Below are 27,521 nucleotides of genomic sequence, written 5' to 3'. Positions count from 1 at the left end.
GCTTCACAATACACTCAGTATTCACATCAAATTTGAGGTGGTCATCGAAAATGGTGCCCAAGTATTTGTATGATGTGACAATTTCTACCTTGTCATTGTGTATGATGCACTCCTTAGGAACATCCTTGTGACGTCTAAAATCAATGATCAATTCCTGGGTTTTAGAGACATTTAAATCCAGAAAACTGTCGTCACACCAGGAAATAAAATCGGCAAGAGCACACTCGTGGCCTGATTCTGAGCCGCTAAGGAGGGACAAGAGGGCGGTATCGTCAGAGAATTTAACCAAGTAGCTGTTGTCTTGCATGCTCCTGCATTTATCAGTGTACATTATAAAAAGTAGGGGCGAAAGAACGCATCCTTGAGGCGAGCCTGTGGAAGTGATGACAGAGCCAGAGAGGCGTCCATTGACAGACACCTTCTGCTCTCTATTAGTTAGAAAGTTTAAAATCCATAAAATCCATGATTATGGATTTCCAACCTCTAAATGCATAATAACTCATGATTGCAGCTCCACTTGTGTTCCTCAAGGCCTCTTACCCATTTTCACATTTAAAAAAAACAAGTTAGCACTGAGTCCTTTGTGTGGGAGAACAGGTCCCTTTGTCAAAGTAGAAGTCTTTCTTTTTCAACATATTTTCTTCAGTGTTGATATTTATTTTCTCTTTTAAAGGGTATTATCGAGAGGGATTCCTTGCTGTACAGCACGCAGTGGACCGAGCCATCATGCGCTCTTTCAACAGAACGTCTGCTTCCTCTCTGCTGCGACAGACCAGAGTGGTCCTGTCACGGTTTCCTTACCCGGCCTTTATTTACGACGTCTTCATCCTGGCCATTCAGAACCAGCTGCCCCTAATACTGGTGCTCAGCTTCACCTACACCTCGCTCAACATCGTGCGAGCCGTGGTGCAGGAGAAAGAGAGGAAGCTCAAGGTGTGTTTACGTGCCTTTTTAGAAGGGATGTTTTCTTGGTGTTAAAATAAGTAGTAAAACTGATGTTTAATGTCAAACTTTTCTTGTGTATTTCAGGAGTACATGAGGATGATGGGCCTCAGCAACTGGCTCCACTGGAGCGCCTGGTTCCTCATGTTCTCCCTCTTCCTCTCCATTTCAATCTTTCTCGTCACCCTACTCCTTTGTATCCATGTAAGTATATGTGTTACAAAACATTGTTACACAAGCCACATTCCAGCTTGAAATAACTTCCCCAAAGGTATCATAATCCATTGTAGCATTTAAGATGTTAAGATGATTTAATGGAAATACCTGCAGTATTTATTTTGTACAGAAAGTATGTAGCTTAGCCCTCAAAGCAATACTTTATACAGTGTGACTTTTTGTAAACTAATAAGCCAAGTGAGGCAGAGCGTTACAGTGGTTTTGTACAAAGCAAGAGGAAAATAAAAGGAAAAAGAGACGTAGCTGGGGAAGCAAACTATCAAGTATTTTATTACATTATTATACAATTTTCATAACAATAAGGTAGTCGTTTTTCCCTTTTTATTTAAGGGGTTTTAAATGTGTCTAAGCAAGTCATAACTGATCACAGATCTGGTTTTCACCTGTTTTTAGATGAGCCCTAATGGAGCAGTGCTGACCTACAGTGACCCTACGCTGGTCTTTGTCTTCCTGCTCTTCTTCACTGTGGCCACCATCAACTTCAGCTTCATGATCAGTGCCTTCTTCTCACAAGGTCTGTCCACTTTGAATAATGATCATGTGTTTTCACTGCCTGTCTTTGTGTTCTGTTGTGTACAATGTGGTCCCATGCCCTTTCCTCTCAGATATAGGTCAGTGTGTGCATAAGTATAATGTCAGTGTATAAGTGTCTATTGTTGGCTTGGCTGGTTCAAAGCATAAACCCAGCAATAAATGAAACATTGAAACTACACAAAGGGTTTGAAAACCTATTACATTCTTATATAAAAATGTAGCTCATGTAATGACTGTTTGATTTAATCTGCTGCTGTTGAATAGGGCAGTTTCTTGGTGAAGCGAAAGGTTTTGTTCGCTCTTAAAAGTAGAACTATTTTTGTATTAAGTAGTACAGAGCTCCTTTCTGTATTCAACCACATTAAATGAAAGAACCCTTTCCAGCCTGAACAACTCAGACGATAAAGAAAACGATTTAAATCCTATCTGTCCACCCTCTTTGTGCTCTCCCTCATTCAGACCAGAATATGAATGAAGCCCAGCAGCTCAGGTTGCAAGTGGTCAGAGCCTCAGTGTTATGTAGCCCTTTGCAAAGCAGTTGCAACACTGTTAGCACTTGCTTAGTCATGCTGTAGTGTTGTTTTCTGTCTTATTTAAATACATACACAAGAAACATGCACTTGATTGCACTTTATTATTATTTGCCTAAGGAGGAGGCTTGAATTTATTGTCCTGCTCGTCCTTTCTTCTTCCTACTTCCTCAGACTTCCTTAAGCCCGGTCTGTCTGCTGCCAATGAATAATTGTCCAAACTGTGGTCTTTGACAGCCCGACTTAAGTCATTAAAACGGCATCAATTACTTACCAACATTAGCTCAATCTGCATTTTCATCTGGTTCTTTCCCTCTATGTATATGTACTTCAATACATGCCAAAAGACAAAGATCATTACAAAATGAACAAAATAGCTCTAAGGGTTTTCGATATATATATATATTGATTTGTAAACTTAAGAGGAAAGAGTTAGCAATGAGGGACTTTTAAGATTAATATGCCAAGCCAACAGAGAGGAACCTCCAGTGCCCATTTTGGCTATTTTAGAACAAAGATTGATTTTTTTTCTTTTCTCTTTTGGCAATCTTTGTGTGAACAGATGTTCGGATGTCTTTCGCACCTCATCTGCTCAAAATGTCCATCATTTCTCACTTGTCCTTCTTAATGCTTCATCTGAGCAGCACTCCCAGACTTGCTCTGTCAATCCGAGTAATGGGTTTTGTAGCAAAAGCAGTTTTCCTCACGTAATAATTCACCCATTACATCTTGCCACTCAACATCTCTTTCTTTCTTTTCCTTTTTTTTGTCTAACTTCAGCTAATGTGGCGGCAGCAGCGGGCGGCTTCATCTATTTCCTGAGCTACCTGCCTTATTTGTTCCTGTGGCCACGCTACGACCTGATGAGCCATGCCCAAAAAGTGTCAGCCTGCCTCATCTCCAACGTGGCCATGTCTATGGGAGCTCAGCTCATAGGAATGTTTGAAGGCAAAGGTGAGCGGTTACGGTCGAAGTCAATTTTGTAAACTACAATCTATACCTTTTGAGATATCTGGCTGTATTAATTTATCTTTCCCTGACTGTTGAAACAACATTTAAAATAATGTTTATCTTGTCTCTCGTCCCTTCTGTAGGAACGGGAATCCAGTGGTCAAACTTGTTCGACTCGGTGACTGTGGACGATGACTTCTCCATGGGCCAGGTGTTGTGTTTGCTGCTGTTTGACTCGGTGATCTATGGGTTGGTGGCCTGGTACATGGAGGCCGTTTTTCCAGGAGAGTACGGAGTGCCTCTTCCATCTTACTTCTTCCTCCTGGTATGCTTCAAAGCTAAGCAACTCACTTATGCACACACACAATCACTTGGGAGTTTAACCAAATACAGCTGCTCTGGAGGGATGAAAGTATGAACAGATAATGCATTCACAGGAATAATAAACGTTCATATAATTGCAGTTATCTGAACATAGTGTCAACCAAAAATAAAAAGGGGAAGTTGTGTAGTTAGGTTGGTTCTGTGATCATTTTCCGCAATAACAATAAGTGTTTTCATGTTTCAATGTAACACTTCAAACCCCAACTTGTGGGCTTTTATATTAACGGTTTTCTGAAATATCTTTATCAGAGTTGGGTGTAGGAACTTTCAGATGGGGAATTTAGTGTTTATCTTTTTTTTAACTAAAGAAATTCTGATAAAACTACTCACTGAGCATGTTGTATGAAAAGTAGAGCAGCTATTCACAGTTTGCCTGACTTCATATAACATATGGCAATAGCAAAACACATTGTAAGACTTTAGACTTTTTCCTAACAAAAGATAAGATACAGCTTTGTTTTCTAAGAGGCAGACCAATTAACACATACTTTCTACACCTATTAAAGCTATATGATATGTAATACTACAAGTGCAGAAATACTAGTGCATTTCAAGGACATGACCAGTGACGTGTTTGTTGAAATTCCTGAGTTATGCTAAACTGTCGCTAGCAGGATTTGAACCCGAGTCTGCCTTTCATATTGTGGTTTACAGTTAAAGACACATTATCAGGTGGAGAATTGCTGCAAGTGGTTGGTGTTTGCCACTCAAAGCACCATCAGGTAGTTGCATGGTCGTGGTCATGGTCTCCTACTGAACATTGCCTCACATTAACCCTTAGATGCACGAGTGACTGGACCCTACACTCTTCCATGATTGGGTCAAAAAGGACCCTTATTAGAATAATATGTGTTTTTATGCCATTTTGGGCATATATTATATAATATTTAGTATTATATTTTGGTTCCACACTAGAAATACTTTACATTTAATTTTTCACTATTTATTAAAAAAAACGAAATTCCATAGAAAATGCATGCGGGTCATTTTTGACTCACTTATGGAAGCTTGGGGTAGTAATACAAAAACTACAATTTCTTAAAATGTAAATTTAAAATGTGAAAGGCGTGATATCCAAAACATGTTTTTTGAGGAATAGCTGGATGAAATGATAAACATTTTTAATTACATAGATACTTCAAGAATACCACCTCAACGGGTCCAAAAAGACCCACTTATGGAAGCTTGGGGTAGTAATACGAAAACTACAATTTCTTAAAATGTATAAAATGTAAATTTAACATTTTAATGGCATGATATCCAAAACATGTTTTTTGAGGAATAGCTCGAATATGAAATGATAAAAAAATGCAATTACAAAGATACTCTAAGAAAACCACCTCACGGGGTCAAAAAAGACCCACTTATGCATCTAAGGGTTAAGGAAATTGCTGCACTCAGTGAAAGTGGCTGTAATACTGTATAGTGACAGTGAATGGGACTGGAAATTTGAGGCCACCACATACAGTATCAGCCAGAGGAAGTCTTTGGGTTCAGATGACTAGAAAAACAGGAAACGTCTGAGTCTGTTCGGCCAACACAAATCGGGTTTATGTATATAACAATCATGAAATGGCGTTCTCACACAAGAACTCTTGACGCACGCAGACAAATAAACAAACTCATGCTAACCCTTTTCCCAGTACTCAGGAATTCAACAGACTCCCATTGAAGGCCTAGATGGTGTGGATTAGACTTTGACGCACTTTATGTCCATTGTGGGTGTTCTCGGGTTCGTGGGTGACGGAGAAAGTGAAGCATTGACTCTGGTCTTACTTGGTCTAATTTCATGAATCATCTTATCACTCTGCTTCTCTTGTCCCACCCTGTTAATCATTTGCTTAATTGAAGAACGTATTAGAAATATATCAAGTGTGTGAAATACTTGACTTTTTTTTTTAAAGATGTGAATACTAGAATTTTTATATTCACTTTATAAAGATTTTTGATTTAGGCCTGTTTACCCCCTTCCAATCTATTCCTCACTTTTTCTCAATCCCCTCATGTGCCTCGTCTTCATCAGCCTTCATACTGGTGCAGCAGCCCCCGCATGGCTCTAGTGAATGAGAAAGAGGAAGAGCAGGATGCAGAGAAGGCTCTGAAAGGGGAGTTTATAGAGGAGGAGCCATCGGGACTTGTCTCGGGGATCAAGATAAAACACCTCGCTAAGGTGAGCAGATACACATGACAGCATGTCCTCTAACTGTAAAAGGAGGCAGGTGGTGCTATTGTTCCAAACAACCTGATGTCATTAAATATTTTTGCTGCAGTATTGAGATTGAAAATAAGCATCAGGCTTCTCTGCTCAAATGTAATTTTGTTGGTTTATTTGCTCGACAGGAATTCACGATGGGAAACAAGACACGGCAGGCTGTGCGGGATCTGACGTTGAACATGTTCGAGGGACAGATCACGGTGCTGCTCGGACACAACGGTGCTGGGAAGTCCACGACACTGTCCATGCTGACAGGTGACCAGCTGAAACACACCAGTGTAAACACAGTCAAACATAGATGCCACCTAACTAATGTGACCCAAACGGATTGTGTGTGTGTGCGTGTAGGACTGTATCCTCCCACCAGCGGCAGAGCCTATATCAACGGCTACGACATCTGCCAGGACATGGCTCTGATCCGCCGCAGCCTCGGACTCTGTCCCCAGCATGACGTCCTGTTTGATAACCTCACCGTCAGTGAGCACCTGCTCTTCTACGCACAGGTACTCGCACAATCATGTACTAGTACACACTTAACCCGGCAGTGGCTCAGTCAGTAGGGGCTTGGACTGTGAGTAAGGTTGTCGGTTCAAGTCCACGAACAGACCTAAATATGGAGTGTGGACTGCTACTTGGAGAGGTACCAGTTCACCTCCTGGCCCCTGCCGTGGTGCCCTTGAGCAAGGCACCGGACAACCCCCTTCCCCCCCACTCCCATTGCTACCTGGTCGCTGTGCAGAGAACACATTTCACTGTGTGTGCTGTGTGCTCTGCATTTGTGACCATTACAGAGGGTTTCATCCTCCAATGCTATCTTCTTTCTATCTATTATACAAAAAAAAAACTGTAAATACACATTAGTTTATTATTATCCTGCTCGCTCATTGTTGATAGAGAAACTTACTGTGCTGTGTTCTCTTTATGTCTTTGGGTACACCTGTACACACTTATACATTTGCTCATCCATAAAAGCAACTTTCACAAAGTTTACAATTGCTTGTTTTTGTTTTCTAGAGGTATTAATTCAACTTTATTTTATAATTGGTGTTTTAATCTTCTCAATATCCAGCTGAAAGGCTTCTCTAGAGACAAGATTCCAGACGAGGTAGACCGCACCATCCGTATCCTGAACCTCGAAGATAAGCGCCACGCTCGCTCAAAGACCCTCTCCGGTGGCATGAAGAGAAAGCTCTCCATTGGTATTGCCCTCATTGGAGACTCCAAGGTGAAGAATGTCATGAGCATTATTCACATTCCTTCCTATTTACCCAATCCTTCCTTCATATTGAACATGTCTCATCCCTTTATTTTCAATCTTATCTATCTTCAGGTGGTCATGTTGGATGAGCCCACATCAGGTATGGATCCGTCAGCTCGACGCGCCACCTGGGACCTCCTGCAGGGGGAGAAGAGGAGTCGCACCATCCTGCTCACCACACACTTCATGGACGAGGCTGACCTGCTCGGCGACCGCATCGCCATCATGGCAGGAGGAGAGCTGCAGTGCTGCGGGTCACCACTATTCCTTAAGAACAAATATGGTAAGAGTTGAGTGGAAATACTATTGCAGCAGGAAGTCACTGGCAGTAAGTAACCCAATGGATAGTAGGATTGTTAAAAAACATCCATCCTTTTTTATTTAAATGTTATTATTTCTGTTTCAGCAACTTATATAATTGTGTGTGTGTGTGTGTGTGTGTGTGTGTGTGTGTGTGTGTGTGTGTGTGTGTGTGTGTGTGTGTGTGTGTGTGTGTGTGTGTGTGTGTGTGTGTGTGTGTGTGTGTGTGTGTGTGTGTGTGTGTGTGTGTGTGTGTGTGTGTGTGTGTGTGTGTGTGTGTGTGTGTGTGTGTGTGTGTGTGTGTGTGTGTGTGTGTGTGTGTGTGTGTGTGTGTGTGTGTGTGTGTGTGTGTGTGTGTGTGTGTGTGTGTGTGTGTGTAAAAAAAGATTAGATGAAGTCACAAAGATATGTTTGAGATTCAATCTGTAGGCTTGATATTACCGTTCTTGCTTCATATGGAAGCCTTGGACATTCAGGAGAGTTGAAAATACAACTTAATTATTAAAAGTGGGAACATTCATCATTGTGACATTGTTGCTCCCCAGGTGCTGGCTACCACATGGTGATAGTAAAGGACGCCCTTTGTAATGTGTCTGAGATCACCCGCATCGTCCACATGTACGTTCCTAACGCCACGCTGGAGAGCAGTGCGGGCGCCGAGCTCTCTTTCATCTTGCCCAAAGAAAGCACCAGCAGGTGAGTCAGACTGCTCTTTGTTCATGAGTAGAATACTCACAATAACACCGTGTGAAGTGGCTTTTAGAGTAGAAATACCACTGACCAGAAATCATACCTCCTGAACCTAGTGACAAACCTACACTGAGTACACAATTATAATAAATACAAAAAGAAACCACATGGCTCCTTCGATCTTTGGCTCCGATCATCAAACTCTTTATTTTTATAACAATATACACACAAACTGAAATCCCAACCTTTCTATTTCTTTTACCCTATTATCTGGATAGCTTTCTCCTTTTTATATCCTGAATGTCAACATTCTTCTATGTTAATTAATCGGACTCTGACTCCACAGTGACACTTATTGCTGTTCTATGATTGGATTTATACTGGATTTGTCCGCTTAACACTCATCAAGAGCTCATATTGTAATTTTGAGTGATCTCATCCGTGTAATGTGTTTCCCCGATGCGCTTTGTGTTTGCTCTCAGGTTTGAGCTGCTGTTTGCTGAGCTGGAGATGAACAGAGAAGAGCTGGGCATCGCCAGCTACGGAGCTTCAGTAACCACTATGGAAGAGGTTTTCCTCAGGTGGGAGAGATAGGATGATATGAAAAGTGATTGTGTATTTCTAATTTTCAATAATGGTAGGATATGACCCATAAATAACCTTTCGTTATTCTACGCGCATTGGCAATTTAAGTAGCAATTTAAACCAATGTACTAAAGCGAGAATGGTAATATATAAATCCTAAATATTGACTCACAAACATATATTTGTGACATCATCTCATCTTATTTCTTTATGCAAATATACACACATTTTTTACATACATTCATACACAATTCCCTTCACTGACCTCTATTCCTTTTCCATTTTTGGGTTACAATTTTTAAAATTTTTATTCTCATTTGAATCTTACCATAACTATCACAATTAATACTTAAAGTGAAGGTGATATTTTATTTTGTTTTAATTATCTACACACTGTAAATAAAAGGGTTACAAAAAAAAGACAGACAGACACAATTGTAAACATGATTATTTGAAACTGAAACAATTTTGACATGAAAAGGATTGATGTATTTTAACAATCCTACTATCCATTTGGTTACCGCTAGTGACTTCCTGCTGTAGATAATAAGAGGGGATATTTGATTGCAAAAGAAAGTGATTTCCATAATAAAGTAGCTCTCTACAATACATCTATATCTAAAACTCATAGCTTATATATTGAGCCACATTGGTGTAATAATATATATTTCATTCACATGAAACCAGTGCTATGGCTGATGTGTTCGCCTCGTTTTCTCACAGCTTTCAGTCCCAGGTGCCTGCTGTTAACTGAGCACTTATTTCTGCTTCCCTGTAGACTTTGTGTATCTGTGGCAACCAACAGGAGAGCATGTTCCCTGCAGACCGCTAACACTGCATGCTACTTCAATTAGCATGAACGTAGTCACTGTAATTGGTGCAGCCAAGAAAGTTGGCCTCATTATTTACAAGTCACCAAATGGTGACCTAAACGCAGTCAGTTAGTTCCGACCATTACCACCATTCAACGAACATCAAACGAGACACCAAGGGAAGCGTGTGTTTGAACATTTGGTCGTTTATCTACCTTCTGTTCTTCTGTATGTTGCAGCCAAATAAAACTCCTTCTCAGTTAGATATTAACACTGCTAATATTAAGGCGTTAGAACACATATTACATTCTTTCAAATAAGTTGATAATGTCATTTTCTAATCCAGAACATCTGATGACGAAAGATTTAGCAGCCTAAGCGTATACACACTGGTAGCTTAAACACATGTTTTTTCGTACTGTTGTTACTCCAATCCAGAGAACAGAGGGATAGAAAGAATAAACTGATAGACTCGTAGGTGACACAAAGGCAAATCATTTCTGGCTAGATGAAGGTGTGTATAGAATGGATTCGTCCTTCTTTGCAGGTGCTTGATTACACGATGATTGAATTGTAACACCCAGAAATTGCTTTGTTTGCTAGCAGCCTAGTGTTTTGTTCACCTTACTGAACTGCTGAAAGGAAATCAAATAGTTATCGTTGATGGATTTGAAGGACCTGACACAAAATAACTGCCGTAACAATTTTTATACACAATATACATGCGTTTTGGACACGTTTTGCTTCTGTGAATTCATCATCTAATGTTTCTAAAAACCTATTTTCCTTGTTAGTTGCTGCCAAAACTGAAGAGTTCATATGTAAAGTTCCTTTTGTTGCTGTTATTCCAGTTTGTCTTAAGTTGAAAGATAACCATAGATAATTTGTTTGTTCAGAGTGGGAAAGTTAGTGGATTCTAGTTTGGACATCCAGGCCATCCAGCTGCCAGCGCTACAGTACCAACACGAGAGACGCTCCAATGACTGGACCGCCGATGACGCCAGCAGCACCAGCGGCATGACGGATGTCACTGACTTCACAGACAGCGGCACGCTCATCTCAGAGGACTGCTCCAACATCAAGCTGAACACTGGGGTGAGATAATATGGTACATTTAGGGAAATATGGGGCCCTTTTTTCAAATTGTGTTAAGAGGATAAAGTTCCCAATCATTCCTTATTAAACTTTTGGATTGATCCCAACACTGACATTTATTGTTTATTATTGACATTTTGTTTTAGCTGACTGGTTATTTGTTTATTTGTTTGTCTATTTTTGTATGTCTGTTTGTCTTCTGTCTGTGTGGGATTTTGTTTGCCCTGGTGTTAAGCAGTATTTACATTGTTACTCTACCTATTTCTCTATAAAGTGAAGATTTGTTTACCTACTTTTGAGACATGCTCTGATAGAATAACTGTATGCTGTTGAAAAAACCCAATAAACATAGAAGCAAACTTGGTCTATACCCGCATTTCATTAATATGGCACACATTTAACATCTCCTTCCCTCCTCCATCAGGCCAGACTACACCTTCAACAGTTCTACGCCATGTTCTTAAAGAGGGCGCTGTACAGCTGGAGAAACTGGAAGGTGATGGTGGCTCAGTTCCTGGTCCCTTTAGTCTTCACCATTTTGGCCTTAGTTGTGGCACGCAGCTTGCCAAATCACAACAAGGCCCCTCAGCTGAGGCTGACCCTCAGTCAGTACGGCCCCACCAGGGTTCCTGTGGCCTTGCCGCCGGGGATGGGCCCCGTGGCCTCTGCCCTGGCAAACACATACAGCTCACAGCTCTCTGCCCAGCTTGGAAAGCTCGTCAACATCACAGGTGAGCATCGTGAGAGACAGGGACCTTGCTTGACGACTAAGTTGAATATTTACTCACTGTGGAGGAAATTCTTAAGAGAAACTGATAAATGATTCACGGATTTTATATTTAATAAAGTAATAAAGAAAGTCAATATACAAGTAAAATCTATCTCAAATGCAGAAACAGAGCCACTTCATCCTCAGAGGATAGAGAGGTTCTGCTCCCAGAACACAGCTTATAGTCACACTATAGTAGAGAGAGTACAAACTGGTCCCCCCCATCAATTGTTTTAGGCATTATCTAATAATCCCCACCATTACACCATAAAACCCCCCAGTCCTTAACAATTTGCAAATCCACCTTTGCCCTTCCTGACAGGTCAATCCTAAATGTCTCTGTTAAACACATACAGTTGCAAGAAAAAGTATGTGAACCCTTTGGAATTACCTGGATTTCTGCATAAGTTGGTCATAAAATGTGTTCTGATCTTCATCTAAGTCACAACAATAGACAAACACAGTCTGCTTAAACTAATACCACACAAACAATTCTATGTTTTCATGTTTTTATTGAACACACCATGTAAACATTCGCAGTGCAGGGTGGAACCCCTAGGCTAAAGACTTCTTCAAGAGCTAATTGGAGTCAGGAGTCAGGAGTCCAATCAATGAGACGAGATTGGAGGTGTTGGTTAAAGCTGCCCTGCCCTATAAAAGATACACACTAGTTTTGAATGTGCTATTCTTAAGAAGCATTGCCAGATGTGAACCATGCCTCGCACACAAGAGCTCTCAGAAGACCTACGATTCAGAATGGTTGACTTGCATAAAGCTGGAAAGGGTTACAAAAGTATCTCAAAGCCTTGATGTTCATCAGTCCACGGTGAGACACATTGTCTATAAATGGAGAAAGTTCAGCACTGTTGCTACTCTCCCTAGGAGTGGCCGTCCTGTAAAGATGACTGCAAGAGCACAGCGCAGAATGCTCAATGAGGTGAAGAAGAATCCTAGAGTGTCAGCTAGAGACTTAAAGAAATCTCTGGCACATGCTAACATCTCTGTTGACGAATCTACGATACGTAAAACACTGAACAAGAATGGAGTTCATGGGAGGACACCACGGAGGAAGCCACTGCTGTCCAGAAAAAACATTGCTGCACGTTTGAAGTTTGCAAAAGAGCACCTGGATGTTCCACAGCACTACTGGCAACATATTCTGTGGACAGATGAAAGCAAAGTTGAGTTGTTTGGAAGGAACACACAACGCTATGTGTGGAGATTCCAAAGGGTTCACATACTTTTTCTTGCAATTGTATAGGACTAAAACTACAATTTAACCGAGTAAAAGGCAATCGGAGTATAAAACATAATCTATATATGATTTTAATGATTATGGGAACATTTGAGACGACACTGACCGTATTCCCTTTTTGCTCCCCGTCAGACTTCACAGATTACGTCCTGACCCAGGCAGAGGAAGAAGGCGGCAGCTTTAATGAGCGCTGTGTGGTGGGTGTGGCTTTCCGTGGCAGCAGCAAATATACAGAAGTGACGGCCTATTTCAACAACGCAGGCTACCATACACCCGCCACAGCCCTCATGTTGGTGGACAATGCTCTGTTCAAGCATCTAGCAGGGCCCAATGCTTCCATCCAGACGGGAAACTACCCAATGCCACGCAACATGTCTGAGACCGCCCAGAGCCAGCTCAGAGAGTGAGTGGACAGAGGGAAAGGGAAAAGAGCTCTTAAGATTCATTCAAGATTCAAGGCTTCTATTTTAATGTTTACATAGATACACGGTAGATATGACAATGAAAATCTTAGGACACAGGCTCCTCCAAAAGTGCAACACAATAAAACACAGTTAAAGGAAACACACTTTTTACTCATGCTATCAAATCTTTTTCATCAGTGTTCATGCTGATAAACAAAGGTTAGATTTCATGATTGAGTGTCTTTGTACTTCAGTAGTGCCTTGCTAGTTATTTCTCGCTTTATCTTTGACTTTCTTTTTAACAACCTCTTCCTCCTCATTGCTTAACGTTTTCCTCCAATCTGTAGGGGAAGAACCGGTTTCATCATTGCCATCAACCTGATGTACGGTATGGCCTCCCTGTCCAGCACGTTTGCCCTACTTCTCGTAACAGAGTCCTCTATCAAGTCCAAGCATGTACAGCAGGTCAGCGGTGTCTACCTGTCAAACTTCTGGTTCTCTGCCCTGCTGTGGGACCTGATCAACTTCCTGCTGCCCTGCCTTCTCATGCTGGTCAGTATGACACCAGTGGTCCAGGCAGTATACATAAAAACTGATAAATGCTTTTTTACAGTCTCCTGTCCTAACGTGTTTTATTCTCTTAGGTGGTTTTTCAGGCATTCGGAGTCAAGGCTTTCACGGACAACTGCCACCTGGTAGATGTGTTGATGTTACTGCTGCTGTATGGCTGGGCTGTTGTGCCTCTTATGTACCTGCTCAGCTTCCTCTTCTCCAGTGCAGCTACTGCCTACACCCGCCTCACCATCTTCAACATTATCTCTGGCACGGCCACCTTTCTGTCTGTCACCATTTTGGCCATCCCAGGTGAGAGGAGATACTTCCAGCAATGGTAGACGTTTAAAAGGAAATTACAGCAGTGGCATGAGTATTTCAAAGGACTACAAGAAAGCCCCAACTGTTCAGACAGCTGTGAAAAATACTCTTGAAGATGAGAAAGGCTTATCTGATTGTGCAAGTTTTCCCCTACATGACATGATATTACTCAAAAAATGAGACGGTTATAGTTTGATTGATTACAGTATAAGAATTTTTTTTTGCAGCAAAACCAATAACACGAGCCATCAGAAGGTGTGTAGGCCAACTAAGCTATTTACCTAGGCTAGGCTTACTTAGCTGTTTTTAAGCTCAACAAGACACTACAAAAACACTTGAAGTAACACACGAGCTAAGCAACAATGGCTAAAGAGCACCCATAATGCAACAATCTTTAGGGTGATCTGATGTTGTGGCTGTGTAGATGTCTTGTCATCAAGTAAAATATAACCCCACTCTATCCAAATGTTCTTTCAATATAGAAAATGGGTTGCCATTGCTCGGGCCCTCATGTTTTGAGCTACTTTTAAGGATTGAAAAGCAATTGGCTGAAATACACTGCATTGCAGTGGGTGAATGGTAAAAAGGGAAAAAGCACTTGTCAACCCCTTCACAGATTTGGGTTCAGTTCCCAGCATTAGGGCTTCTGGCATGGCTGTGCCCTTTTTGAACACAAAATCAAATACATTTGTTCCCCTTTCCATCCCTGTCAATGATATCTTCTGAATTTATTTTCCAGAGTTACAAATGAAGCACCTGTCGTACTTGCTGGATAAGGTTTTCCTGATCTTCCCAAACTATTGCCTGGGCATGTCCTTCAGCCAGTTCTACCAGAACTACGAATTCATCACGTTCTGCAACTCCAGTCCACCATTCAGCTTGATGGCGTGTGAAATATTGAGTAAGTACTACCTAACTGCAGCCTCGGAGAGTCGGTGTTTGCCCTTGGTAAAGCGTATGCTTTTAGGAAAAACAATGCGGTCTACTATTACAAACATATATGGGGATAATGGTGGTGGTTCATCTTTATTGTGACAATAATTATATGAATAATAATGTACCTCAGGGTCAAAAGGTCAATCAGGATCATTTTTTAATCACCCAGATCCAACAGAATTTCTTTATTTTCATTGCATTTGATGACACATTCAAAACTGACAGCTTTACACATTTATTTGAATCCAATTTCCCTCTGTCTTGAATCACTATAATAAACCCAAAGGAAATGATCACATTGTATGGACACCCTTCATATTTATGCCATAATAACATTGTTTTTGTGTTTCTAGACATTACCTTCCAGCCAAACTATTTCTCGATGAGTGAACCTGGTGTGGGACGCTTCGCCGTGGCCTTCGCGATACAGGGTTTAGTCTTCATTATTCTGCTGTTTGTCATTGAGATGCAGTGTGTCCGAACTCTCCGGCGATTCGTCACCTCCCTGTTCAGAAGACATAAACAGGTAGATGGATTATGTGAGCGGTGAACCAGGCAGTGATCGTCTTTTAAATAAATATATTGGGATTCAGTCAGTCAGACTTCGCTATCTATGGCCCTTTATGAAAGCCATGTTTCATTATTGCGATTAATCGAGAAATGGATGGTTTTATTTAAAACTTAGCTACAGCTCTCAATGCCTTTTTCTATAAAAAAGTTATAATTGTGATTACAGTTTTAGCGGTCTTATCTTATCTTGTTTATGTATACGTGTTTATTAATGTCTCCTTTTGTAGGCTACTACATAATAAACTAGAACAACTGTATGTTTGATTTCCCCATGTACTAAGATATCTGTTTGTTCATTATCGATCCTTGAAGTTTTATCGTACCATAGTCACACAATGTCTTACTTCTTTTGTTGATTTTTTTTCTACCCATATGTGTTAGTTCGCTCATACAGAGGATGCAGCTCTGCTTCCGGAGGACAGGGATGTGGCTGAAGAGAGAAAGAGGGTCCTGGAGTGTCAGCCGGTGGTAGAGTCTATGGTCGGCAGCCCCCTCGTAATGCAGGAGCTCAGCAAGGTACGCAGCACAGGAGTTTTTCCCTCGCGTGATAACACAGACACAGCCTCAGTGTTTCAATATGTGTGACTCCTGAGGTGTGTGGCTTTGTGAGATATGACAATGTGGCACAGACCCACTGTTATCTCCCCTCCTCAGGTGTACAGCAGCGGGTCGACTCTTCTCGCTGTGGACCGGCTGTCTTTAGCTGTGGGGAAAGGGGAGTGTTTCGGCCTCTTGGGCTTCAATGGAGCAGGCAAGACCACGACTTTTAAGATGCTGACTGGTGATGAGACTGTGACCTCTGGGGATGCCTACATTGATGGATACAGCATCTTGAGGGACATTAAAAAGGTAAGAGCAGAAGGAGACAGAAGGAAAGGACGTACCTGGTAAATCAACCATCAATCGATTCCCATGGGTTTTCTTTTTTAAAGGTCAATGATTTGATAGAAAACATTTATCTCTGAATTGCAGGTGCAGCAGCGCATTGGTTACTGCCCTCAGTTTGACGCCGTGTTGGACCACATGACAGGAAGAGAAACTCTGAGTATGTATTCAAGGCTCAGAGGAATACCAGAGAGGTATGTGTCCGGCTGCGTGGAGAATGTCCTGAGGTCGCTGCTGCTGGAGCCTCATGCTGACAAACTGGTCCGCAGCTACAGGTATGCAGACTGAAGAAAATATCTCAGCCTTTTCTTCAATTTATTTTATGTCACATGGTTCACATACTAGCCTGGAAGATGCCCTGTTTTGTTAAGAAGGTGCATGTAGATAATATGTCCTTATCAACTTGTGCAGTGGAGGTAACAAGAGGAAGCTGAGTGCAGGCATGGCTCTCATTGGTGGGCCTCCGGTCATCTTCCTGGACGAGCCTTCGACAGGGATGGACCCCGTGGCCAGGAGGCTGCTGTGGGACGCTGTGACACGCACACGGGAGTCTGGAAAGGCCATCATCATCACGTCTCATAGGTGAGCTTCACAGATGCATTAGATACTGACCTGATATTTAGAGCTAGTGGTCCTTTATTTGAGTATTTTTATTTTTTGCTAATTCATACTTCTAAGCTTTCCTTCAGAAGAAAATATTCAGTGGTACAATAGGCATTCAGATAATTTACTTAAATAAATAAAACAATACAAAAACAACAGTAAACTATACTTAAAATGACCCTTAGCATTAACACTTCTTCCAACTAGACATAAAATAGATGCATCATAAATGATAATCCAGTTACATGATATAATAAACAATTACTGGCCTGTTTTTATGCATAATTACTTCTGGTACTTTAAGTATGTTTTGATACTAGTACTTGTACTGTAACATTTTTAATAATGAACTTTCAAAGTGTTATTACAATTTGGTTTTTCCAATGTTACCTAGATAAAACATCTGAATACATGCTCATCAGATAGTTTGCATGCTACGTATTGATGCAGGAATAGCAGAAAACATGACTACACCTTTAACCTGTCCCTCTGATATCTTCCCTCACCAGTATGGAGGAGTGTGAGGCTCTGTGCACCCGGCTGGCAGTGATGGTCAACGGGCAGTTCAAGTGCCTCGGGAGTCCCCAGCACCTGAAGAGCAAGTTCGGCAGTGGCTACACCCTGCTGGCCAAAGTACACATCGAGGCTGAGCTGGAGGACAGCGACCTGCAGCTTTTTAAAGACTTTATTGAAAGTACCTTCCCAGGTCAGAGGCTAACCATTACAATAACATCTAAACAAATGATTTACATTACTGTATAAAGGATACAATCTGTATGTGACCAACTTAACCATCAAATCTAAAAGACCATACATGTAATAATGTTTTATGATGAACAAAATGTATTATTGTAGCTGCTTTGAAAAGTATTGTTCTTCAATCGAACATGCAGATAAAATGATCTTCTGTTTTCTACGTTAAACAGTTGAGGGTGATTTACTGTCGAAGTAGTCTATAACAAAACAAATCTAATCCTGTGAATATTTCTCCCACCACAGGAAGTCAACTAAAGGATGAGCACCAGGGAATGGTGCACTATCATTTGACAGACAAAACACTATCCTGGGCACAGGTAACGGTTTTATACAGTTCTACTCTCTCTGCACTTGTGCTGTGTTAGCGCTCCCTCTAGTGGACTGAATAGTATATAGTATCCCTTAAATACCTAAGCTACAATTTGATAACCTCAATAAAAATGTTCAACCGCAGAAAATGTAAATGTTGAAAATACAGTTACAATAGGGTAGTTTAGTTGTAGCATGTAATTCTAAAAAGCATTAAAGCTAGCTTTCAAAAATGTGTTGTGAAAGTTAAGTTAAGTCACTGTGTGTGAGAAACAAATAATGTCTATTTACTTGTTTTAATTGTCAGAAAATGAAGACTGTAGCTTTAAATGTGATCATGGCAGAAAGGCTTAATAACACCAAAGATGCATCCATTTATCACTGCTTTCTTTTTTACCTCCTTCCCTATTCTCCACTCCCACACAGGTGTTTGGCACTTTGGAGGCAGCCAAAGAGAAGTATCAGATTGAAGACTACTGTGTGAGCCAGATATCACTGGAGCAGGTGTTCCTTAGCTTTGCCCAGTTTCAGCACTGCATAGAGTGTGGGAAGAAGTAAGTGGAGCCAGGATTCCGTCCATCCATTGTTCATTTTCTACAGTCGTGTGTGTGTGTGTGTGTAAGACCTGTGTGCACGAACCTGCTTTGTTAGCCTGCAGGTGTGTCCACAGGCTGGAGCATGTTTTATCTCTGGCTCCATTTTTACCTTGACAAACAACACATACACAGACACAATGGGCCAGTGACATCAACAACCTTTACCATCGTATAACGTTGGTGTGTCTTTGTTGGGAGATTCATGCTTTTTTTGTTGTGGGATGACGAAGTGCTAGGATTGGTGTTTATGACTCCAAGAGGATAATTATTAAACCAAGTAAAGAACAAAAGTTCTGCACCTTTTTAGTGAGGTCAAAGTCAATGAGACCCCTCATTAGACAATACAACTCTGAATTGTGTGTGACAGGGTTTTTGTTGTGCGTTTGTGCACAGCTTGTCTTTCTTTTTGTTATTTATGATTGTATTTTATTGATTATATTTCCAATAATTGTGTGCTTTTTTCTGTGATCATCAATCATCACAAGAGTATGAACCACTCCATTTGATACGTGTATGAAATTGTTGCACACCTTTGCGCCTTATCTTACCATAATGAGGGTTTTTGTTTCTTTATATTGCCCAATACAAAATGCCTGGTTATCCTCAAGAGCCTCTTAATGTTGATGCCAGTTGTAAATATTGTGATGTCTTCATGGTACTAAAAAAACACTTAATCATTCAGGCAGGCAGAACATTTTCTCATTTGAAGACTGTTTTGTGCACATTATTGAATGCATGCATACAATACGCTGTACAGAGTGCATGCTACTGGAAGAGCGAAGAGCTGCTAGCGATTGCAAGAAGACCGCCCTTATTATCCTCGGATGACATTTAGACCAGTCTGAGAACATTTTATTACGCCTCCATTGTAAGGTCTTGTGAACCATGTTTTGTTTGTTTCCTGCCAAACAAGTTACAGCAGCAGTGTGTAACCATATCCAGCCATTACAGTTTACACAAAAGCTATTTAGAAGGAAGTCGTTGTGCGACACTGGAGACTTTCTTCACAAGTTGCAGCAATGGAATGTGTTGACTTCAAATCACTTTGTAGGAAACTGCATGTGATTGGTTTAGGACTGAAAACGTGACTGCAATGACCTTTGAGGTTTCTTTTCCCTCCTTTTCTGCAGCTATGCTGTTCAGAGAGTTCATAGAGTTCAGAGAGCAAAACATGATCCCAGATTTTAGCCAGTTAATCTGTAAAATTCTGTCAATACCAAACCAACAGAATGTTAATGAGTAGTGGACAGACTTTACTGCTGTTCCCTCTTATTGTGTAATGCTGTTCCTTCAGGGAAACCAGAAAATGCAACAAAAAAGCCTAACAACCAACACATTCTGTTTTTATCTCTGCCAGATATTAAAATGATCCTCATCCTCAAGATGCTTGGGAAAAAATGATCTGTATAATGTTTGTACCTTTTCTTTTGTATGCTCCTATAAACCTTAATTCAGAGCGTGCCCAATTGATCACTGTCACAAAACCTTTTTCGAGAAGTTGTTACAATATAGGAGTATTCTGTAGGAATATTTAAAAAAAAATACCTTCACAGTTTCCTGCTTTTCACCCAGACCAATATTATAATTTGGGCTGAATTGTAAAATGACATTCCTACTCTAAAAACACTCTTACTTTCCAGAAGTGAGCTGAATGTAGTTTACTGTCTTACCTGACAGCAAAAGCAGTCAGTAATACACTTTATTAACAGCTTCATATGATTTACAGAGATGTGTTTATGTCACCAGATGTTTGTGTGAGAAGAAGACTAGAGACTGACATTCCAGAAAGACATGGATATGTGACTCATTGGTCTTTAAAGGAAATTATCCTCCTAATTTTGTTACATTTGATGTGTTTATTTGCACTTCATTACATGTATGACTTGAATCAATTGCAATGTAAGATACGTCATTTGAGGAGAAATGGAAATGCTTGCGCTGCTGATATTGAATGATTAAGTTATGCTGAAAAACAGTGTAACATATTTTAAAAGGGAATTCACATCGTTGTTATTGTGTACTGTAGCCTACTGTACCATGAAACTGACCATGTCGACTGTATATGTATCGCTTTTAAATTAAATAATGCTCTCTGCAAATGGTAGCAAATATCTGTGTCTGGTCACATTTTTCCTGAATCTGTTTACGGCTTGATACTAAAAGGCTCAATTATTAGTTTAAAGAAATAATAAATAGCAAAGCCGGAAAAGAGGTATATAATCAGAGGGAAACAAATCCAAATTTCCGAGATTTAGTGTACATTTCCGAAAGAATACCTTGAATATTGAGTTAATAAAGTCATACATTTGCGTTAGAAACTCAAATGATCCTAAATAAAAGTAATTAATATACAATCATTTGTTTTTGAAGAACCACATTGCTTCACTTTCGATAAACTAATCAGACTAAGGTCACATGAGTTTTCCTTGGAATATTAGCCCCCACTCCCGGCTCCTAATATGAACCTTGAATTTGTCGTATCCACATTAAACCATTCATTTATCAAGTCCTCACGTTTTTCAACTTCTTTAATTAGTTAAGGAAAATGCATTCGTAGCCTACACATTTTGTATATGAGTTTTTATTATTCCCAACTCGTTTTGAGGGCTTCCATGTTACTGTTTGCTTGCGTCTCTCACGAGATCTGGCAACACTGCCTCCGTCCCTTTATGGCCTCATTCTTCTTGTTAGTGGCCTGCAGTTTCCTCTTTAATTCCTTTTGTAGGTTAACCTATTGCAAGATATCCTCACTCTACCCTGCCAATCATTGGTAAACAGACCTATGTTTATATATGACCTTTTAGAGACCAGTCAAACCGCTCCAACCCTTGTGTGGTGTTCGGGTCAAATTGACCCGATTTGCATTTTCAATTAATAAAAAAAAATATAAGGATATTTTCGTTCAACCGGAAACTCAATGGCCGGGGCTTATTTATTGGGAAGGAAATGTGGAATTGTTTTTATTTTTTTCCACCCGCATTTATGTCCTTCATAAGAGGTTCGGGTCAATCTGACCCGGATACAATACCAGGACACACAAACTAAAGAAAGACACACACACACACACACACACACACACACACACACACACACACACACACACACACACACACACACACACACACACACACACACACACACACACACACACACACACACACACACACACACACACACACACACACACACACACACACACACACACACACACACACACACACACACACACACACACACACACACACACACACACACACACACTTGTATGCAGAGAGAAGCTGTTTGATCCTGTTTTCCCTTGATCTTTACCCTCTGTAGTGTGTACACAAAACTATCCTAGAACTTCCAGAAATGTATAAACATTTTACGTTTTCTCGCACTGTCCTGCACGCCGGAGGAGGGACTAAACAGAGAGATAACCTCCCTTTACAGTGTATAGTGCAGCACTACAATTATCTACCAGCAAAATGGCCAAAATATATTCTGCTCAGAGAGCCTTGGAGCTAATAATGGATGAGAGTGAGTGGAATGCATTAGAAGAACACGGTGAAGTGGAACAGGAAGACATTTCTGAAGATGAGGGTAATGTGGACGGAAACTCAGAATTTGACTGTGTGTGTGTGGCCGTGGCCTAGACTCCCTCATGGGGACAAAATGGAGGTCCCCATGAGGGGAATCATTAATTTTAGGGTGAAGACATGGTTAGGGTTAGGCATTTGTTGGTTATGGTTAACCCTTGTGTTATGTTCACATTTCGCACCCTTTGGTAATGTTCGGGTCAAATTGACCCAGGACATATTTCAGGATTAAAAAAAAAAAACTGAACTAAATTCAACATGCACAATTCCATATTGTCTTTAACTCATTCCCCAACAATATAAATGAAATATATGATTCGTTTTTGAAAATACTCTTTGCTAGATCAAATTTGTCAAAATTTTCCATCCATCTCATTAGAAAACTGTTTGTCATAGGGTCTATAATAACGTAAATCATCGATAGAAATAACAGAAAATGAATCAATCGTCTCCTCGATCAACCTGATCTCACCAGAATGCGTGACTCCACCACGACTTCTTAACACCACAATGCGTGGTGGAGTCACGAATTTTGTTACATTTACGTGTCGGCACCACGCAAACAACCCCAATGTAAAGTGAATGAGGCTCCTTTGTCGTGGTGCACACACGCATTCTACAACGTCCCGCAGTGAGCTTTTATTCTATAAAACGTTTTTTTAAATCTACTTTATATCTTGTAGTAACTCACGGGAGGCTTCTTTTATTTTATTTGTATTCATAATAATTAAAAAAATTCGTCAGAATGTAAACATTACATTAGTTACGAATTTGTGTTCTCAAAAAACAGTGCATTGTGTGTAATGCAACTGTGATTTTATTAAATTAGTTAGTTTTTAAGGAAGGCCAGAGCTTCAGCTGTGTCAAATAGATTGTTCCCTTTAGTTAACGTTATTTAAAAGATAATGATCATGTCCCCTGTATTGTATTACGAGCGTCCATTCCCATTGGATAACGGAGAATTGTACACCCGGAAGTAAGAATTCTCCTTAACAAAATCGTGCATGATGTCCACCGCGTAGTTATCAGAGGTGTGGAACAATTTTAGTGTATTGCGCAAGCATGTCTTATTGACACCAAATGTTGACCCTAAAATAGAATTTTCCTGTAGAGCTGCACAATGTTCTGCATGGATTTCTTTAGTACAAAAAACCATACCAGGGTCATCTTCAGTGAAGACGGACTGTAAATCTTCTTTAGTAGTTAAACAAAATCTACAACAGTATGTTGCGCTGAAACACTCAACAAAACCAAACAGCCCGTGTAAACCCAGATTATCACCTGTTACTTGAATAACAGATCCTAGCAATGGTGAGTCAGAGAAAGGCACCTCTATCCCTTGCATTTCGAGTATTTTAAGATCATCAGTGAGAGGCTTTAGTATTGCATCAAATCCATATTTTTTCAGGTCTTGTGCATGAAAAAGTGCCACGACATGAATATTCATCAGCACAGAATTACATTTTGGGGGTAGGTTCCTCAATATGAAGTAAATACAACCAAGTTTGTGTATACCCTTCTTTGAACCTAAGGGATTTGCTGTCTCAAAATCGTCGTCATAAAGTTGAACCTGTCGAGCGTGTTTTTGCTTGGAAAACAAATCATTGCTTTTGAAATATGAACCATCACTTATGTCTTTATAAGTACCTTCTTCTTGTTGTTTTGCCTGCAGGAATAATTCACATAGTTCACTGTTCTTAAATATGGACTTAAGGGTTCCCAACAAGGGTACATACACAAATGTATCTTACAGGTATCTGATTGTAAACTCCTGTTTTTCGATCTCAAATCTGACCACAAGAACATACTCAACAGGTTCAACAATCTCCCACTTTTCTTCAAAGAACCTTTGTCGTTTGGATCCTGTATTAAAGGATGTGAAAGGATTTTCTAGCAGATCAAAACTATTTTCCAACTTTTTACCCAAATCAGTGCCTTGGACCTCTGAACTGCAGTTGAGAACTGCATCTCTTGCTTGTCTATGAATATCATTTACAAGCTCTTCCATGGACCCCACCATTGCTTGGACAGTGCTCTCAGCAACACCAGATGCTTGTAACTGGGCTACAACAGAACCACACATGTTTAACACGTGCTGTTTATCAAAAGTAACCTGGGAGGTTACGGAAGTGTCAGTACAAACTGCCTGAGAACTTGAAGATTCATCAGTTTCTCGTTGAGTGTCCACATTGTCCATAGTACTAGTTGAACCAGTGTCCCTGTGCAGACTGAAGAGGTGCTTTTTGAACCCTGAATAAGTACAAAAGGATAAATCCCGATAAAATAACATCCCGACTGGCCACATTTAAAATGTAATGACTTTCCGGGATATAAACCATGGTGAAATTTCAAATGCTGACGAAGCAATGCAGAACTTTTGTGGTGTCCCTTACAGATAAAACAAATCAGCATATTTGCATCCAGTGATGTATATAACTTCAGATATCAGTGTGCAGAAGCCTTGCTCTGAGTTCTTTGACTCTGGGACTTTCCTTGGCACTTCCAATATCGATGTTAAATACCGTGGTTTGGATGAAAGTGTAGAAGCTGGTGAGGGATTCATGGTAGTTGACACTGAAGATGAAGTGAGCTTTGAAGAGTTCATCGAAGGCTGCCATGGATGTCTGCCCCTTGCAAGGGATGGCCTTGTGGTCAACGATGACGTAGAACCGTTGAATGTTGTTCTTCTGTTCACCAACACACAGCAGGAAGGGCTGCCCTGGTTCCAAACTCGAAAGGAAGGTCTCAACACTGGCTCCAATCTGCAAAAACGTAGAGACAGAGAAGTTTTAATGGCATACTAAGCTACTTAAAACAAAATTGTCCCAACTCAAGGAGTGCCAGTGATATAACAACTGCATACTAAAATAATGCCTACCTTAAGATATCTCACAACATGGCTGACAGCTTGATACGAGCTAATTTTAGCACTCTTCTTATGGCCTTTTGAGGTTGGGGGGAGTAGATGAACCAAGAGTAGAATGCTTGACAGGTCACTGTCCCATCCTAGGGGCAAAAATATGCAAATATAACAGTCAGTCGTTTAAAGCTGAAAATAGTCTTAAATCAAGGTTATGCAACCGATAACATTGAAAGGTCTCAAGATTTTCAGTAAACAAAATCTGCAAGAGAAAATACTTGCCTGACTCATTTGAGTTTTGGTCATCAACATGAACATTAGAGTGTAGGTTCTTGCAGTCTGCCAAGATCCTAGGTTTGAAGAAAGTGGGCCATCTCGCCAACATTTTGCCAGAAATCTCTTCTCCAAACATCATTGTGAAATCTTGGTCAACATACAGGAGAAACACCATGAACCCCTCAGACCATCCCAATCATTTACAAATAAGAAACTAAATATGACATGTTGTTCTTACCAAGCCAGGGATGTCGAGGAAACACATCCAGGACTGTTGAAGAGGCTTGCTGGTCCCGAATCATTGCTTGCAGACACTGCAATGTTGCCTTCATCATCTCTTTGACAACTGATTCGTCAGCTGAATGCTTCATGAAGGATATTGCCTCTCTGCATTCCTCGCCGGTCAGTTGCTCACAAGTCAAGAGTCTGATTCCTGACTTTCCATTGCAATAGAAGTTTCCCTTACAGGCTTTATGCTCTTTTGTCTGTTGATGTTCTGTTCTGTTTCTTCATCCACTGGCAACTGAACATGTTGAATTACGAGTGGTACAGTAACCATCGTTTCATCTTGACCACCTGGGCGTATGAAGGAAAATTCTTTCATCATATTGTCATTTAAGTGACATTTTTGTTTCTTGGAAAGAGCCATTGCACATTTTCTTCTGCCCTTTGTCACTGTCCTTGTACACTCTTCGTACTCTGTTAACTTTTTCTTCCCCTCCAAAGTTTCTCCCTTTTCTTAACTTGTCTTCTCTTTCTCACTATTGTACAATCTCTTTGCTTCTTTATCTTTATTCCGGTTTTTCCCTTCTCATTCTGTTCTACCTCTCTGATATTTAAAAATAGATAGTACATCATTAGATACATTGGGTTAACAGTCACATTGTTTTCATCAATGTATAAATTAATGATATAATTACCATTACACTTCTATCCTTTCACATCTCTTCCTAAAGTCTTTCTTCTCTTCTTACTCTCCACGCTACCTGTAAGGATAAGCAAAACTAAATCTTCTGACTGAATTCTATTTATTTTATGAACTGATCAAACCGAGGCCTAAAAACTGGCATTTTATATGGAAGTGATTCATATATAAAAAACATTTTAAATATTGGATACAGGACTATCAAGCCTACTACACGAAATGGACAGGCACAGATCAATTTGATCAAAGATGCTCCAAAGTACGGTACAAGTTTCCAAAACCCAGTGAAGTAGCACAATGCAGAATTCCTACAATTAAGCGGGACAGTGAACAGAAAAGAGATCAAGAAAAGAGAGCGAGCGGTGCAGTTAAGAATGAGAGAGTTTACGAAGCAGATCAAGAGAAACAGAAAGACAAAAGTAGAAGAAGAAGAAGAAGAAGAAGAAGAAGAAGAAGAAGAAGAAGAAGAAGAAGAAGAATAATGAGCAGTATACTCTGTTTCCCAGTGTTTCTGATGTGAAGCGTTGTATTTCACCTTGCTATGTGTTTTTAACGTATATTAAAAAACGGGGAAATTTCCGGGGACAGTTTCAACCGGGGACAGGCCAATACAAACGGGGACCTCTGGTCACCCTACGTAATAATACGAGAATGAAGTCATAGTTACGAGAATACAGTCGTAACATTACGAGAATAAAGTCATAATTACGAGAATAGAGTCGTAACATTACGAGAATAAAGTCGTAATGTTACGAGAATAAAGTAATAATTACGAGATTAAAGTCGTAGTTCCATAAGTGACTTGAGAAACGGACTTGGAGGAGATTGTCTCCTTTCTGCAGGAGGAAATGGCTGGTTCTGGTCGACTACATTACATTACATTTAGCTGACGCTTTTATCCAAAGCGACTTACAATAAGTGCATTCGACCAACAAAATACAATACATGGTTATGTTCACATACTTATTTGATTAATAAAATGTAAACCGATCTTTTTCATATGGGTGTTTAGAGTTGTACCCCCTAGATCAGGGGTGCCCACACTTTTTTGGCTGGTGAGCTACTTTTGAAATGACCAGCTCACCGAGGTCTACCAACCAAAAATAAAATCCCAAATTGCAAGGGTTGCTGAATAACACGTTTTATTTATACATGGGATAACTACAATAGGGCTGCAACAAACGACTAATTTGATAATCGATTAATCTATCGATTAATGAAACGATTAATCGACTATTCGGACTATTACTGTATGCCTTGCACAATTTCTCAAACGCTCTTATTTAGCCATCAACTTTTAGATTTAGCTTGAGGTTGTTTTAGGCATGTGGAAACTAGCAATGAAGACAAAGATGAATACTTGATTCAAAAATACATATATTATTAAATTAAC

General features: G+C 40.3%; 2 protein-coding genes across 2 annotated transcripts in view; one reads left to right on the top strand and one right to left on the bottom strand.

The window, feature by feature from the left end:
- The window catches only part of abca3b (ATP-binding cassette, sub-family A (ABC1), member 3b), a 29,471-nt gene extending 8,873 nt beyond the window's left edge, over positions 1–20,598 (top strand). The window contains exons 6-31 of the mRNA XM_034089981.2: positions 674–933; positions 1,030–1,146; positions 1,573–1,693; positions 3,024–3,197; positions 3,338–3,519; positions 5,602–5,748; positions 5,919–6,048; positions 6,142–6,296; positions 6,863–7,018; positions 7,124–7,334; positions 7,897–8,047; positions 8,524–8,622; positions 10,335–10,533; positions 10,958–11,264; positions 12,690–12,960; positions 13,309–13,513; positions 13,606–13,825; positions 14,574–14,735; positions 15,124–15,296; positions 15,722–15,856; positions 15,995–16,189; positions 16,313–16,500; positions 16,637–16,807; positions 17,338–17,534; positions 17,828–17,901; positions 18,320–20,598. Coding sequence (XP_033945872.1) covers positions 674–933; positions 1,030–1,146; positions 1,573–1,693; positions 3,024–3,197; positions 3,338–3,519; positions 5,602–5,748; positions 5,919–6,048; positions 6,142–6,296; positions 6,863–7,018; positions 7,124–7,334; positions 7,897–8,047; positions 8,524–8,622; positions 10,335–10,533; positions 10,958–11,264; positions 12,690–12,960; positions 13,309–13,513; positions 13,606–13,825; positions 14,574–14,735; positions 15,124–15,296; positions 15,722–15,856; positions 15,995–16,189; positions 16,313–16,500; positions 16,637–16,807; positions 17,338–17,534; positions 17,828–17,901; positions 18,320–18,451 — 4,532 coding nt within the window. The 3' untranslated portion in view covers positions 18,452–20,598. The remainder of the gene's footprint in view (positions 1–673; positions 934–1,029; positions 1,147–1,572; positions 1,694–3,023; positions 3,198–3,337; positions 3,520–5,601; positions 5,749–5,918; positions 6,049–6,141; positions 6,297–6,862; positions 7,019–7,123; positions 7,335–7,896; positions 8,048–8,523; positions 8,623–10,334; positions 10,534–10,957; positions 11,265–12,689; positions 12,961–13,308; positions 13,514–13,605; positions 13,826–14,573; positions 14,736–15,123; positions 15,297–15,721; positions 15,857–15,994; positions 16,190–16,312; positions 16,501–16,636; positions 16,808–17,337; positions 17,535–17,827; positions 17,902–18,319) is intronic.
- A 4,847-nt stretch (positions 20,599–25,445) lies between these two features.
- The window catches only part of LOC117450595 (cytochrome P450 2K1-like), a 66,107-nt gene continuing 64,031 nt past the window's right edge, over positions 25,446–27,521 (bottom strand). Inside the window, exon 10 of the transcript XR_011643630.1 lies at positions 25,446–25,779. The gene's annotated coding sequence lies outside the window, so the exon portion shown is untranslated. The remainder of the gene's footprint in view (positions 25,780–27,521) is intronic.

The sequence above is a fragment of the Pseudochaenichthys georgianus genome, chromosome 8, assembly GCF_902827115.2.
Source record: "Pseudochaenichthys georgianus chromosome 8, fPseGeo1.2, whole genome shotgun sequence".
In the NCBI taxonomy this organism is placed as follows: Eukaryota; Metazoa; Chordata; class Actinopteri; order Perciformes; family Channichthyidae; genus Pseudochaenichthys; species Pseudochaenichthys georgianus.
The sequence above is the reverse complement of the archived record's forward strand: the minus strand, read 5'-3'. Positions and strand labels throughout refer to the sequence as shown.